The 13,422-nt window shown below is 55.9% G+C and overlaps 1 protein-coding gene across 1 annotated transcript in view; it reads right to left on the bottom strand.

Moving 5' to 3' along the window:
• The window catches only part of LOC132385646 (src kinase-associated phosphoprotein 2-like), a 410,120-nt gene that overhangs the window by 379,140 nt on the left and 17,558 nt on the right, over positions 1-13,422 (bottom strand). Inside the window, exon 2 of the mRNA XM_059957835.1 lies at positions 1,401-1,506. Within this exon, the coding sequence (XP_059813818.1) occupies positions 1,401-1,506 (106 nt within the window). The remainder of the gene's footprint in view (positions 1-1,400; positions 1,507-13,422) is intronic.

Here is a 13,422-nt window from a genome sequence, read left to right as displayed (position 1 = left end):
TGTGGTCTGGGAGCAGGTCGATGCGAGCGGGCAAATTAATAGCTCGGCCCGGACTAGATGGGTCAAAGGGCCAGCTTCTTGTGCTGCGGTGTGAGATATTCGGGAAGGGCTGGGGGTGCCCTATGACTCGAGAGCAGGGAGAAAGGTGCATCAGGAATCGGCGATGAGAGATACTCGGGAAGGGCTGGGGGGACTAGATCAGCTGGGCTGTGCTGTCAACCCGCCAGGGTTCACCAGAGGGCACGCAAGGATGGTGGGCAAGAGCACCGACTGCCCTGAAACTTCACAGCTCAGGGCAACCACTCCCTCTATGTGTCTCTCTGCTGTGGAGACCATGTGGCATATTTGTGATCCCACGACCAAGCCTATCTTTCCCTCTCCTCTCCTTTCTGCAGGGATCACTCCCTACGCGACTCACTTGTCCACTCGTCCCCCCGTCCCTTCCCACCGATCTCCATCCTGGCACTTATCCTTGTAAGCGGAACAAGTGCTACACCTGCCCTTACACCTCCTCCCTCACCACCATTCAGGGCCCCAGACAGTCCTTCCAGGTGAGGCGACACTTCACCTGTGAGTCGGCTGGTGTGGTATACTGCATCCGGTGCTCCTGGTGTGGCCTTTTATATATTGGTGAGACCCGGGGCAGACTGGGAGACCGTTTCACTGAACAACTACACTCGGTCCGCCAGAAAAAACAGGATCTCCCAGTGGCCACACATTTTAATTCCACGTCCCATTCCCATTCTGATATGTCTATCCATAGCCTCCTCTACTGTCGAGATGAAGCCACACTCAGGTTGGAGGAACAACACCTTATATACCGGCTGGGTAGCCTCCAACCTGATGGCATGAACATTGACTTCTCTAACTTCCGTTAATGCCCCTCCTCTCCTTCTTACCCCATCCCTGACATATTCAGTTGTTTGTTTTTTCCTCTCTCTCTGCCCATCACTCTGCCTGTTCTCCGTCTCCCTCTAGTGCTTCCCCCCCCTTTCTTTCTCCCGAGGCCTCCCGTCCCATGATCCTTTCCCTTCTCCAGCTCTGTATCCCTTTCGCCAATCACTTTTCCAGCTCTCAGCTTCATCCCACCTCCTCCGGTCTTCTCCTATCATTTCGCATTTCCCCTCCCCCCCCCACTCTCAAATCTCTTACTATCTCTCCTTTCAGTTAGTCCTGACGAAGAGTCTCAGCCCGAAACGCCGACAGCGCTTCTCCCTGTAGATGCTGCCTGGCCTGCTGCGTCCCACCAGCATTTTGTGTGTGTTGCCATGGCATATTTGTCGTTGCTGTTGTTATACCTGTAACTTGAAGCCTGACACCCAAAGCTTTTTTTAAATTCATATATATAACAGTGACAGGTGGATATGACAGATTAGCTGATGGTGAATCATTCCTCTCACCTGTACTTCACGTGATGGAAGAACTGCAGCAGCGTCTCCCTCTTATCCTTTGCTTTCTTGCTTAGCTTCTCCCCGTGCAGGACCTCGGCCACAAAGTATTCCGCATCTGCCGGCAGAAAGACGGGGCGAGGATGAGAGAACTTCCCTCTTTACCTTTTTGAAAATTGAGTCGGCCACAGCCGGCCGCAATGCCACACCGCCGTCAGGGAGAGCGCCGGGCGAGCGGAAACTGTCGCGAACTGTCATCTCAGCAGCTTGCGTCACTGCAAGACCAGCACGTGTCCAGCACAAAAGAAGGGAGCAGGAAAAATCATCGAGGACACTACCACCCCTTGCAAGCTGCCTTCGCCAAAAGCTCCCTTTTGTAAAAGCGCTACTTACAGGGCTATCGAAAGAAAATCTTCACGTTTCTTCTCCCCCTCACCCAGGCAGTTAATCTGATCAACCATTCTAGTTAGCCCCACCCCCCCCCCCATTAACTCCATACTGCAAACACTTTTTTAAGTCCATTTACATTGTAAATACATGCTGGTATTTCTGAATATTTTATTTCATAACCATAATTTAACCTCTGTTTTTATTTAGTGTTGGTGCGAGGCCTAGTGGATAAGGCTTCGGTCTAGTGATGTGAAGGTCACTGGTTCGAGCCTTGGCTGAGGCAGCGTGTTTGTGTCCTTGAGCAAGGCTCTTAACCACACATTGCTCTGCGATGAAACAGCACATTATGATGATGATGAAGAAAGGGGGGTGGCAAGGTAACACAAGCGGTTAGGCCAATCGCTTTACAGCACCAGCGATCGCTGACTGAAGTTCAATTCCTGCCTCTGCCTGCGAGGTGTTTGTACATTCTCCCCGCGACCGTGTGGGTTTCCTCCAGATGCTCCGGTTTCCTCCCACAGTCCAAAGACACATCGGTTATGGTTAGTTGCTCACAGGTGTCGGAAGCTTGGTAGCCCTTGCGGGCAGCCCTCAGCCCAATCCTCGCAGATCTGACTTGACGGAAATGGTGCATTTCTCTCTACGTTTCCACGTGAATGCAAAAGAACAAGGCTGACCTTTACGGGAGCAAACCATGCAGAATGCTGGAGGAACTCAGGGGGTCAGGCAGCGCCTGAACAGAGAGGAAAATGAAAAGTCCACGTTCCGGGCTGAGCCCCTTCCTTGGAACTGGAAAGGAAGGGGGCAGAAGCCAGAGTCAGGTGGTGAGAGAGGGCAGGAGGACAAGCTGACAGGTGAGGGGGAAGGTGGGTATACTGGGAAGGGAGGGAGGATGAAGGCAGAAGCTGGGAGGTGATAGCTGGAAGTGGTGAAAGGGCTGGAGAGGAAGGACTCTGACAGGAGAGGAGGGTGGACCATGGGAGAAAGGGAAGGAGAAGGGGTGTCCAAGGGAAGTGATAGGCAGGTGAGGGGAAAAGAGGTAAAAAGGAATCAGAATAGGGCATAGAGAAAAGAAGCTTCTTCCCCTCTGCCATCAGGGAGGAGGTACAGGAGCCTGAGGACACACACTCAGCAATTCAGGAACAGCTTCTTCCCCTCTGCCATCAGGGAGGAGGTACAGGAGCCTGAAGACACACACTCAGCGATTCAGGAACAGCTTCTTCCCCTCTGCCATCAGGGAGGAGGTACAGGAGCCTGAAGACACACACTCAGCGATTCAGGAACAGCTTCTTTCCCTGTGCCATCAGGTTGGAGGTACAGGAGCCTGAAGGCACACACTCAACAATTCAGGAACAGCTTCTTCCCTTCTGCCATCAGGGAGGAGGTACAGGAGCCTGAAGGCACACACTCAACGATTCAGGAACAGCTTCTTCCCCTCTGCCATCAGGGAGGAGGTACAGGAGCCTGAAGACACACACTCAGTGATTCAGGAACAGCTTCTTCCCCTCTGCCATCAGGGAGGAGGTACAGGAGCCTGAAGACACACACTCAGTGATTCAGGAACAGATTCTTCCCCTCTGCCATCAGGGAGGAGGTACAGGAGCCTGAAGACACACACTCAGCAATTCAGGAACAGCTTCTTCCCCTCTGCCATCAGGGAGGAGGTACAGGAGCCTGAAGACACACACTCAGCGATTCAGAAACAGCTCCTTCCCCTCTGCCATCAGGGAGGTGGTACAGGAGCCTGAAGACACACACTCAGCGATTCAGGAACAGCTTCTTCCCCTCTGCCATCTGATTTCTGAATGGACATTGAACCCATGAACACTTCCTCACATTTTTTTTGTATGACGTATAACACACACACAAGTGTACTAGAATTCAGCTTTTTGTTATGTATTACAATGTACTGCTGCCACTGAGCAACAAATTTCACAGCACCTGCTGGTGATATTAAACCTGATTCTGACTGAAATTAGAAACACAAGATATTCGGCAGATGCTGGAAATCCAGAGCAACACGCTGGGGAACTCAGGGTTAGGCAGCCTCTGTAACGTCGACCGTTCATTCCGCCGCTGGGTCCCTCCATCAGTTGTTGGGGCAATATTTAATGTATTGTAATGGACTGCTGCCACCACACAGATTCCTACCACACGTACGGAATGAAAGGGTTACCGTGTGAGGAACGTCTGGCAGCTCTTGGACTGTATTCCCTGGAGTTCAGGAGAATGAGGGGTATCTCATAGAAATATTCTGAATGTTAAAAGGCCTGAACAGATTAGATATGGTGAAGTTATTTCCCATGGTAGGGGAGTCTAGGACAAGGGGGCATGACTTCAGGATTGAAGGACGTCCATTTAGAACTGAGATGCGGAGAAAATACTTGTCAGAGGGTGGAGAATCTGTGGAATTTGTTGCCACGAGTGACTGTGGAGGCCGAGTCACTGGGTGCATTTCAGGCAGAGATAGACAGGCTCTTGATCAGCCAGGGCATCAAAGGGTCTGGGGTGAAAGCAGGGGAGTGGGGATGACTGGAAGAATTGGATGGGCCCACGATTGAATGGCGGAACAGACTCGATGGGCCGAATGGCCTACTTCTGTTCCTATATCTTATGGTCTTATTGTCATATAACAACTTAAACAGTACAATAGTCTGTTTTATTATTTTGTACACTATTATTGCACAGCATTGCAAATTATTGCATGTTGGTAAATTATTATTCTGTACTTTATTAAGACTGTACCCTGCTAAGTATCTTTTTAAACTGTTGCTGCTGTAAGGAAAGAGCTTCCCACTCACGGTCAACAGAGTCTTCATTGTTATTCTATCATGACATGTGTCAGTAATAACAAATCTGATTCGGATTATGGAGACGAGCAAAGAAGAGGCTGAAGAATGTAAAGAGAAAGTAACTTCACACCATGATCTATCATTCCCGCCGCAGCTTGTACGCTCCACCCCGCCCCCCGTGACTGCGCGAGCTTCCTCCCACATTTCAGAGAGGTGCCGGTCGGTAGGTTAGTCGGCCATTGCGAGTCGGCCCGTGATTAGAGTGTGGAAGCTGGGCAGTGCGTCTCGTGTTACTCCGCGCTGTATCACCGAAAATAAATTTTAGAATTCAGTGACGCACACAATGCTGGAGGAACTCAGCAGGTTAGGCAGCATCCACAGAAAGGAATAAAGAGTGGACGTTTCGGGCCGAGACCCTACATCAGGTCTGGAAATTAAATGGGGGGAGTGGGGGACAAATAAAAGAGGTCAGAAATCCAGGATTAATCAAACAGTGCTCTTTGATTAGTTTACAAAACTACCCATTTCCTGATCGGAACGCAGGGTTAGGCAGATCGAAACTCTTCTGCCAGTCATTGCTTTAGATGTACGTTTGCTTCAGATTGTAAGTCATCTCCCTCCGCTTCCTACCGCTAATCAAAAGGGTTTGCATTCATTTAGCTGTTAAACCAGACAGAACCAGATGGTGCAAACTCGCTCGACGGCAGGCGGGGATAAAAGTGTATTTCACTGATTTAAACAAAAAAAAGAAAGGAGCAGACTGCAACGTTCCCCAGGCAGGCTAATACACTGTTTTCACAATCTAAATACAAGCAGAGAATTCTCAGCCGATCAAAATTTCATTCTGATGGCCTTTCATTAAAACATCTAATTTCAAATTCAAGACTGAAGATTGTTTAACGTCATTTCCAGTACACAAGAAAAAGTAGAACGAAATAATTGTTATTCCGGATCTGATGCAGCACAAAAAAAGTCAGACAATAAGGTAAAGAACACAATAATTAAAACAACACAATGAATATAAACACACAAGGTAGCTTCTACACACAGATTTATTGTGTGATTGTAAAGTGACGCTGGGCACAGGAGTGTCTGTACACAAGGTGACTCTGACAGGAAATGAGAAAGTAGTGGTGGTTGGGGGTGTGGAGGGGTGGGTCAGAGTGTGATTGGGGTTGTGGAGGGGTGGGTCAGTGGGTGGTTGGGGGTGTGGAGGGGTGGGTCAGTGGGTGATTGAGGGTGTGGAGGGGTGAGTCAGTGGGTGGTTGGGGGTGTGGAGGGGTGGGTCAGTGGGTGGTTGCAGGTGTGGAGGGGTGGGTCAGTGGGTGGTTGGGGGTGTGGAGGGGTGGGTCAGAGTGTGATTGGGTTTGTGGAGGGGTGGGTCAGTGGGTGATTGGGGGTGTGGAGGGGTGTGTCAGTGGGTGTTTGGGTGAATGGAGGGGTGGGTCAGTGGGTAATTGGGGGTGTGGAAGGGTGGGTCAGTGGGTGGTTGGGGGTGTGGAGGGGTGGGTCAGTGGGTGGTTAGGGGTGTGGAGGGGTGAGTCAGTGGGTGGTTGGGGTGTGGAGGGGAGGGTCAGTGGGTGGTTGGGGGTGTGGAGGGGTGGTTCAGTGGGTGGTTGGGGTGTGGAGGGATGGGTCAGTGGGAGATAGGATGTGGAGGGGTGTGTCAGTGGGTGTTTGGGTGAATGGAGGGGTGGGTCAGTGGGTGTTTGGGGCTGGGGAGGGGTGGGTCAGTGGGTGGTTGGGGGTGTGGAGGGGTGGGTCAGTGGGTTTTTGGGGGTGTGGAGGGATGGGTCAGTGGGTGATTGGGGGTGTGGGGTGGGTCAGTGGGTGATTGGGGGTGTGGAGGGGTGGGTCAGTGGGTGATTGGGGTTGTGGAGGGGTGGGTCAGTGGGTGGTTGGTGGAGTGGAGGGGTGGGTCAGTAGGTGATTGGGTGTGTGGAGGGGAGGGTCAGTGGGTGGTTGGGGGTGTGGAGGGGTGGTTCAGTGGGTGGTTGGGGTGTGGAGGGATGGGTCAGTGGGTGATAGGGTGTGGAGGGGTGTGTCAGTGGGTGTTTGGGTGAATGGAGGGGTGGGTCAGTGGGTGTTTGGGGTGTGGAGGGATGGGTCATTGGGTGATTGGGGGTGTGGGGTGGGTCAGTGGGTGATTGGGGGTGTGGAGGGGTGGGTCAGTGGGTGATTGGGGTTGTGGAGGGGTGGGTCAGTGGGTGGTTGGTGGAGTGGAGGGGTGGGTCAGTAGGTGATTGGGTGTGTGGAGGGGTGGGTCAGTGGGTGGTTGGGGGTGTGGAGGGATGGGTCAGTGGATGATTGGGGAAGTGTGGAGGGGTGGGTCAGTGGGTGATTGGGGGTGTGGAAGGGTGGGTCAGTGGGTGGTTGGGGGTGTGGAGGGGTGGGTCAGTGGGTGGTTAGGGGTGTGGAGGGGTGGGTCAGTGGGTGGTTGGGGGTGTGGAGGGGAGGGTCAGTGGGTGGTTGGGGGTGTGGAGGGGTGGTTCAGTGGGTGGTTGTGGTGTGGAGGGATGGGTCAGTGGGTGATAGGGTGTGGAGGGGTGTGTCAGTGGGTGTTTGGGTGAATGGAGGGGTGGGTCAGTGGGTGTTTGGGGCTGTGGAGGGGTGGGTCAGTGGGTGGTTGGGGGTGTGGAGGGGTGGGTCAGTGGGTGTTTGGGGGTGTGGAGGGGTGGGTCAGTGGGTGATTGGGTGTGTGGAGGGGTGGGTCAGTGGGTGATTGAGGGTGTGGAGGGGTGGGTCAGTGGGTGATTGGGAGTGTGGAGGGGTGGGTCAGTGGGTGATTGGGGTTGTGGAGGGGTGGGTCAGTGGGTTATTGGGTGTGGAGGGGTGGGTCAGTGGGTGGTTGGGGGTGTGGAGGGGTGGGTCAGTGGGTGGTTGGGGGTGTGGAGGGGAGGGTCAGTGGGTGGTTGGGGGTGTGGAGGGGTGGGTCAGTGGGTGGTTGGGGGTGTGGAGGGTTGGGTCAGTGGGTGGTTGGGGTGTGCAGGGGTGGGTCAGTGGGTGATTGGGTGTGTGGAAGGGTGGGTCAGTGGGTGATTGGTGGTGTGGAGGGGTGGGTCAGTGGGTGTTTGGGGGTGTGGAGAGGTGGGTCAGTGGGTGATTGGGTGTGTGGAGGGGTGGGTCAGTGGGTGGTTGGGGGTGTGGAGGGATGGGTCAGTGGATGATTGGGGAAGTGTGGAGGGGTGGGTCAGTGGGTGATTGGGGGTGTGGAAGGGTGGGTCAGTGGGTGGTTGGGGGTGTGGAGGGGTGGGTCAGTGGGTGGTTAGGGGTGTGGAGGGGTGGGTCAGTGGGTGGTTGGGGGTGTGGAGGGGAGGGTCAGTGGGTGGTTGGGGGTGTGGAGGGGTGGTTCAGTGGGTGGTTGGGGTGTGGAGGGATGGGTCAGTGGGTGATAGGGTGTGGAGGGGTGTGTCAGTGGGTGTTTGGGTGAATGGAGGGGTGGGTCAGTGGGTGTTTGGGGCTGTGGAGGGGTGGGTCAGTGGGTGGTTGGGGGTGTGGAGGGGTGGGTCAGTGGGTTGTTGGGGGTGTGGAGGGGTGGGACAGTGGGTGATTAGGGGTGTGGGGTGGGTCAGTGGGTGATTGGGGGTGTGGAGGGGTGGGTCAGTGGGTGATTGGGGTTGTGGAGGGGTGGGTCAGTGGGTGGTTGGTGGAGTGGAGGGGTGGGTCAGTAGGTGATTGGGTGTGTGGAGGGGTGGGTCAGTGGGTGGTTGGGGGTGTGGAGGGGTGGGTCAGTGGGTTGTTGGGGGTGTGGAGGGATGGGTCAGTGGGTGATTGGGGGTGTGGAGGGGTGGGTCAGTGGGTGATTGGGGTTGTGGAGGGGTGGGTCAGTGGGTTACTGGGTGTGGAGGGGTGGGTCAGTGGGTGGTTGGGGGTGTGGAGGGGTGGGTCAGTGGGTGGTTGGGGGTGTGGAGGGGAGGGTCAGAGGGTGATTGGGGTTGTGGAGGGGTGGGTCAGTGGGTGGATGGGGGAGTGGAGGGGTGGGTCAGTGGGTGATTGAGGGTGTGGAGGGGTGAGTCAGTGGGTGGTTGGGGGTGTGGAGGGGTGGGTCAGAGTGTGATTGGGGTTGTGGTGGGTCAGTGGGTGGTTGGGGGTGTGGAGGGGTGGGTCAGAGTGTGATTGGGGTTGTGGAGGGGTGGGTCAGTGGGTGGTTGGGGGTGTGGAGGGGTGCGTCAGTGGGTGGTTGGGGGTGTGGAGGGGAGGGTCAGAGGGTGATTGGGGGTTGTGGAGGGGTGGGTCAGTGGATGGTTGGGGGTGTGGAGGGGTGGGTCAGTGGGTGATTGGGGGTTGTGGAGGGGTGGGTCAGTGGGTGGTTGGGGGTGTGGAGGGGTGGTTCAGTGGGTGGTTGGGGTGTGGAGGGATGGGTCAGTGGGTGATAGGGTGTGGAGGGGTGTGTCAGTGGGTGTTTGGGTGAATGGAGGGGTGGGTCAGTGGGTGTTTGGGGCTGTGGAGGGGTGGGTCAGTGGGTGGTTGGGGGTGTGGAGGGGTGGGTCAGTGGGTGTTTGGGGGTGTGGAGGGGTGGGTCAGTGGGTGATTGGGTGTGTGGAGGGGTGGGTCAGTGGGTGATTGAGGGTGTGGAGGGGTGGGTCAGTGGGTGATTGGGAGTGTGGAGGGGTGGGTCAGTGGGTGATTGGGGTTGTGGAGGGGTGGGTCAGTGGGTTATTGGGTGTGGAGGGGTGGGTCAGTGGGTGGTTGGGGGTGTGGAGGGGTGGGTCAGTGGGTGGTTGGGGGTGTGGAGGGGAGGGTCAGTGGGTGGTTGGGGGTGTGGAGGGGTGGGTCAGTGGGTGGTTGGGGGTGTGGAGGGTTGGGTCAGTGGGTGGTTGGGGTGTGCAGGGGTGGGTCAGTGGGTGATTGGGTGTGTGGAAGGGTGGGTCAGTGGGTGATTGGTGGTGTGGAGGGGTGGGTCAGTGGGTGTTTGGGGGTGTGGAGAGGTGGGTCAGTGGGTGATTGGGTGTGTGGAGGGGTGGGTCAGTGGGTGGTTGGGGGTGTGGAGGGATGGGTCAGTGGATGATTGGGGAAGTGTGGAGGGGTGGGTCAGTGGGTGATTGGGGGTGTGGAAGGGTGGGTCAGTGGGTGGTTGGGGGTGTGGAGGGGTGGGTCAGTGGGTGGTTAGGGGTGTGGAGGGGTGGGTCAGTGGGTGGTTGGGGGTGTGGAGGGGAGGGTCAGTGGGTGGTTGGGGGTGTGGAGGGGTGGTTCAGTGGGTGGTTGGGGTGTGGAGGGATGGGTCAGTGGGTGATTGGGGGTGTGGAGGGGTGGGTCAGTGGGTGATTGGGGTTGTGGAGGGGTGGGTCAGTGGGTTATTGGGTGTGGAGGGGTGGGTCAGTGGGTGGTTGGGGGTGTGGAGGGGTGGGTCAGTGGGTGGTTGGGGGTGTGGAGGGGAGGGTCAGAGGGTGATTGGGGTTGTGGAGGGGTGGGTCAGTGGGTGGATGGGGGAGTGGAGGGGTGGGTCAGTGGGTGATTGAGGGTGTGGAGGGGTGAGTCAGTGGGTGGTTGGGGGTGTGGAGGGGTGGTTCAGTGGGTGATTGGGGTTGTGGAGTGGTGGGTCAGTGGGTGGTTGGTGGAGTGGAGGGGTGGGTCAGTAGGTGATTGGGTGTGTGGAGGGGTGGGTCAGTGGGTGATTGGGGTTGTGTGGAGGGGTGGGTCAGTGGGTGGTTGGGGGAGTGGAGGGGTGGGTCAGTAGGTAGTTGGGGGTGTGGAGGGGTGGGTCAGTGGGTGGTTGGTGGAGTGGAGGGGTGGGTCAGTAGGTGATTGGGTGTGTGGAGGGGTGTCGGTGGACGATTGGGGGTGTGTGGATGTGTGGGTCAGTGGGTTATTGGGTGTGGAGGGGTGGGTCAGTGGGTGGTTGGGGGTGTGGAGGGTTGGGTCAGTGGGTGGTTTGGGGTGTGGAGGGGAGGGTCAGTGGGTGATTGGTGGTGTGGAGGGGTGGGTCAGTGGGTGGTTGGGGGTGTGGAAGGGTGGGTCAGTGGGTGGTTGGGGGTGTGGAGGGTTGGGTCAGTGGGTGGTTGGGGTGTGCAGGGGAGGGTCAGTGGGTGATTGGTGGTGTGGAGGGGTGGGTCAGTGGGTGGTTGGGGGTGTGGAGGGGTGGGTCTGTGGGTGGTTGGGGTGTGGAGGGGTGGGTCAGTGGGTGATTGGTGGTGTGGAGGGGTGGTTCAGTGGGTGATTGGGGTTGTGGAGTGGTGGGTCAGTGGGTGGTTGGTGGAGTGGAGGGGTGGGTCAGTAGGTGATTGGGTGTGTGGAGGGGTGGGTCAGTGGGTGATTGGGGGTGTGTGGAGGGGTGGGTCAGTGGGTGGTTGGGGGAGTGGAGGGGTGTGTCAGTGGGTAGTTGGGGGTGTGGAGGGGTGGGTCAGTGGGTGATTGGTTGTGTGGATGGGTGTCGGTGGATGATTGGGGGTGTGTGGATGTGTGGGTCAGTGGGTTATTGGGTGTGGAGGGGTGGGTCAGTGGGTGGTTGGGGGTGTGGAGGGGTGGGTCAGTGGGTGGTTGGGGGTGTGGAGGGGAGGGTCAGTGGGTGATTGGTGGTGTGGAGGGGTGGGTCAGTGGGTGGTTGGGGGTGTGGAAGGGTGGGTCAGTGGGTGGTTGGGGGTGTGGAGGGTTGGGTCAGTGGGTGGTTGGGGTGTGCAGGGGAGGGTCAGTGGGTGATTGGTGGTGTGGAGGGCTGGGTCAGTGGGTGGTTGGGGGTGTGGAGGGGTGGGTCTGTGGGTGGTTGGGGTGTGGAGGGGTGGGTCAGTGGGTGATTGGTGGTGTGGCGGGGTGGGTCAGTGTGTGTTTGCGTATGTGGAGGGTTGTCGGTGGACGATTGGGGGTGTGTGGATGTGTGGGTCAGTGGGTTATTGGGTGTGGATGGGTGGGTCAGTGAGTGAAGATGCTGATCAGCCTCGCTGCTTGCGGAGGTAATTGTTTTTGAGTCGATATATCGATCCTTGACGGTGGGTAAGCTGGTGCCCGTGGTGTGTTGGGCTGTTTTAACTATCCGTTGCAGATCTGTCCTCTCCACCACAGTGTAGGCTCCAGTTGGGGAAGTGTGAAGATATCGACTGTCCCTTTCCATCACATAAAATTTTCTATTCTCCTCTCTAACCCCACTAACAGGACCGAACATTATCCGGGAACAAAACATTTCTTTCGGCGACTGTAGAAAGTGAGATTACCAGGTTTGAACCTGGGGGAGGGGGGGAGGGTGCGTGTTAAAAGCGCCGCGTTCCTACTGCTGGGTCACCGTCCCGTCGACACGATGTCTGAATCGGGGCCTGGGGAAACACATTTCCCAAAAGTCTCAGCTCCCGCGAGCTTTGAATCTTGCTGGTTCTGTGGGGGCCTCTCCCTCACGCCTCTGCGATACCCTGCCACCTGGGAGCAAAGGTGAGAGAAGGTAAACACTGGGAGGCTGAGAGAGGGGTGGGGGGGCACGGTAGCATAGTGGTAAGGACAACGTTTTACAGTGCGGGCAACCCAGGTTCAATTCCTGCCGTCGCCGGTAAGGAGCTGAATTACTTACATCCTTCAAATACATGACGAGTAAAAATCTTCAGGTTATGTCTCCACCCATATAACCATATAACAGTCACAGCACGGAAACAGGCCTTCTCCGCCCTTCTAGTCCGTGCTGAACGCTTACTCTCACCTAGTCCCACCTACCCGCACTCAGCCCATAACCGTCCATTCCTTTCCTGTCCATATACCTATCCAATTTTACTTTGTGCAAATGTGCAATTTATAATATTGTAATTTCTAATAAATAGTATGTAAAACAGGACAGTCAACATAACATAGAAATGCAGTTGTCTCAGTGTGAATTAATCAGTCTGATGGCCTGGTGGAAGAAGCTGTCCTGAAGCCTGTCGGTCCTGGGTTTTATGCTGTGGTACCGTTTCCCAGATGGTAGCAGCTGGAACAGTTTGTGGTTGGGGTGACTCGGGTCCCCAATGATTCTTCGGGCCCTTTTTACACACCTGTCTCTGTAAATGTCCTGAAATAGTGGGAAGTTCACATCTACAGATGCGCTGGGCTGTCCGCACCACTCCCTGCAGAGTCCTGCGATTGAGGGAGGTACGGTCCCTGTACCAGGCAGTGATGCAGCCAGTCAGGATGCCCTCAATTGTGTTCCCCCACCCCACCTCGCCCCGTGACCATGTGGGTTTCCACCGGGCGCTCCAGTTTCCTCCCACAGTCCAAAGACCGACTGGCCGGTGGGCTAATTGATCATTGGAAATTGCTCCGGGTTAATGAGGCTAGGGTTAAATCGGGGGATAGCTGGGCAGGACAGCTCGAGGGCCGGAAGGAAATCCACAGTAACAAACACAACATGCCGGAGGAATCTGGGAGTCCTTGTGCAGGACTAGAATTTACAAACAAGGGTCCAACGCTGAGGCTTTATAAGGCATTTGTCAGACCACACTGGCAGCGTTGTGAGACGTTTCCGGCCCCTCATCTAAGAAAGGATGTGCTGGCATGAGAGAAGGTTACGAGAAAGATCCCCGGAATGAAAGGAACGCATGGGGAGCAAATGATGGATCTGCGCCTCCAGTAACTGGAATTTAGTTAAATTGGGGGGGGGGGGTGCAGGGAGATTGAAACCTATCGAATTTTGAAAGGCCGGGATAGAGAGGATGTGGAGAGGAAGTTTCCAATAGAGGGGGAGTCTAGGACCAGAGGACACAGATAGAGTGGATGTGGAGAGGATGTTTCCTATTGTGGGGGAGTCTAGGACCAGAGGACACAGATAGAGTGGACGTGGAGAGGATGTTTCCTATAGTGGGGGAGTCTAGGACCAGAGGACACAGATAGAGTGGATGTGGAGAGGATGTTTCCTATAGTGGGGGACTCTAGGACCAGAGGACACAGATAGAGTGGATGTG

The sequence above is a fragment of the Hypanus sabinus genome (genome assembly GCF_030144855.1).
Source record: "Hypanus sabinus isolate sHypSab1 chromosome X1 unlocalized genomic scaffold, sHypSab1.hap1 SUPER_X1_unloc_4, whole genome shotgun sequence".
NCBI lineage: Eukaryota > Metazoa > Chordata > Chondrichthyes > Myliobatiformes > Dasyatidae > Hypanus > Hypanus sabinus.
This window is presented reverse-complemented; position numbering and strand designations above follow the sequence as displayed.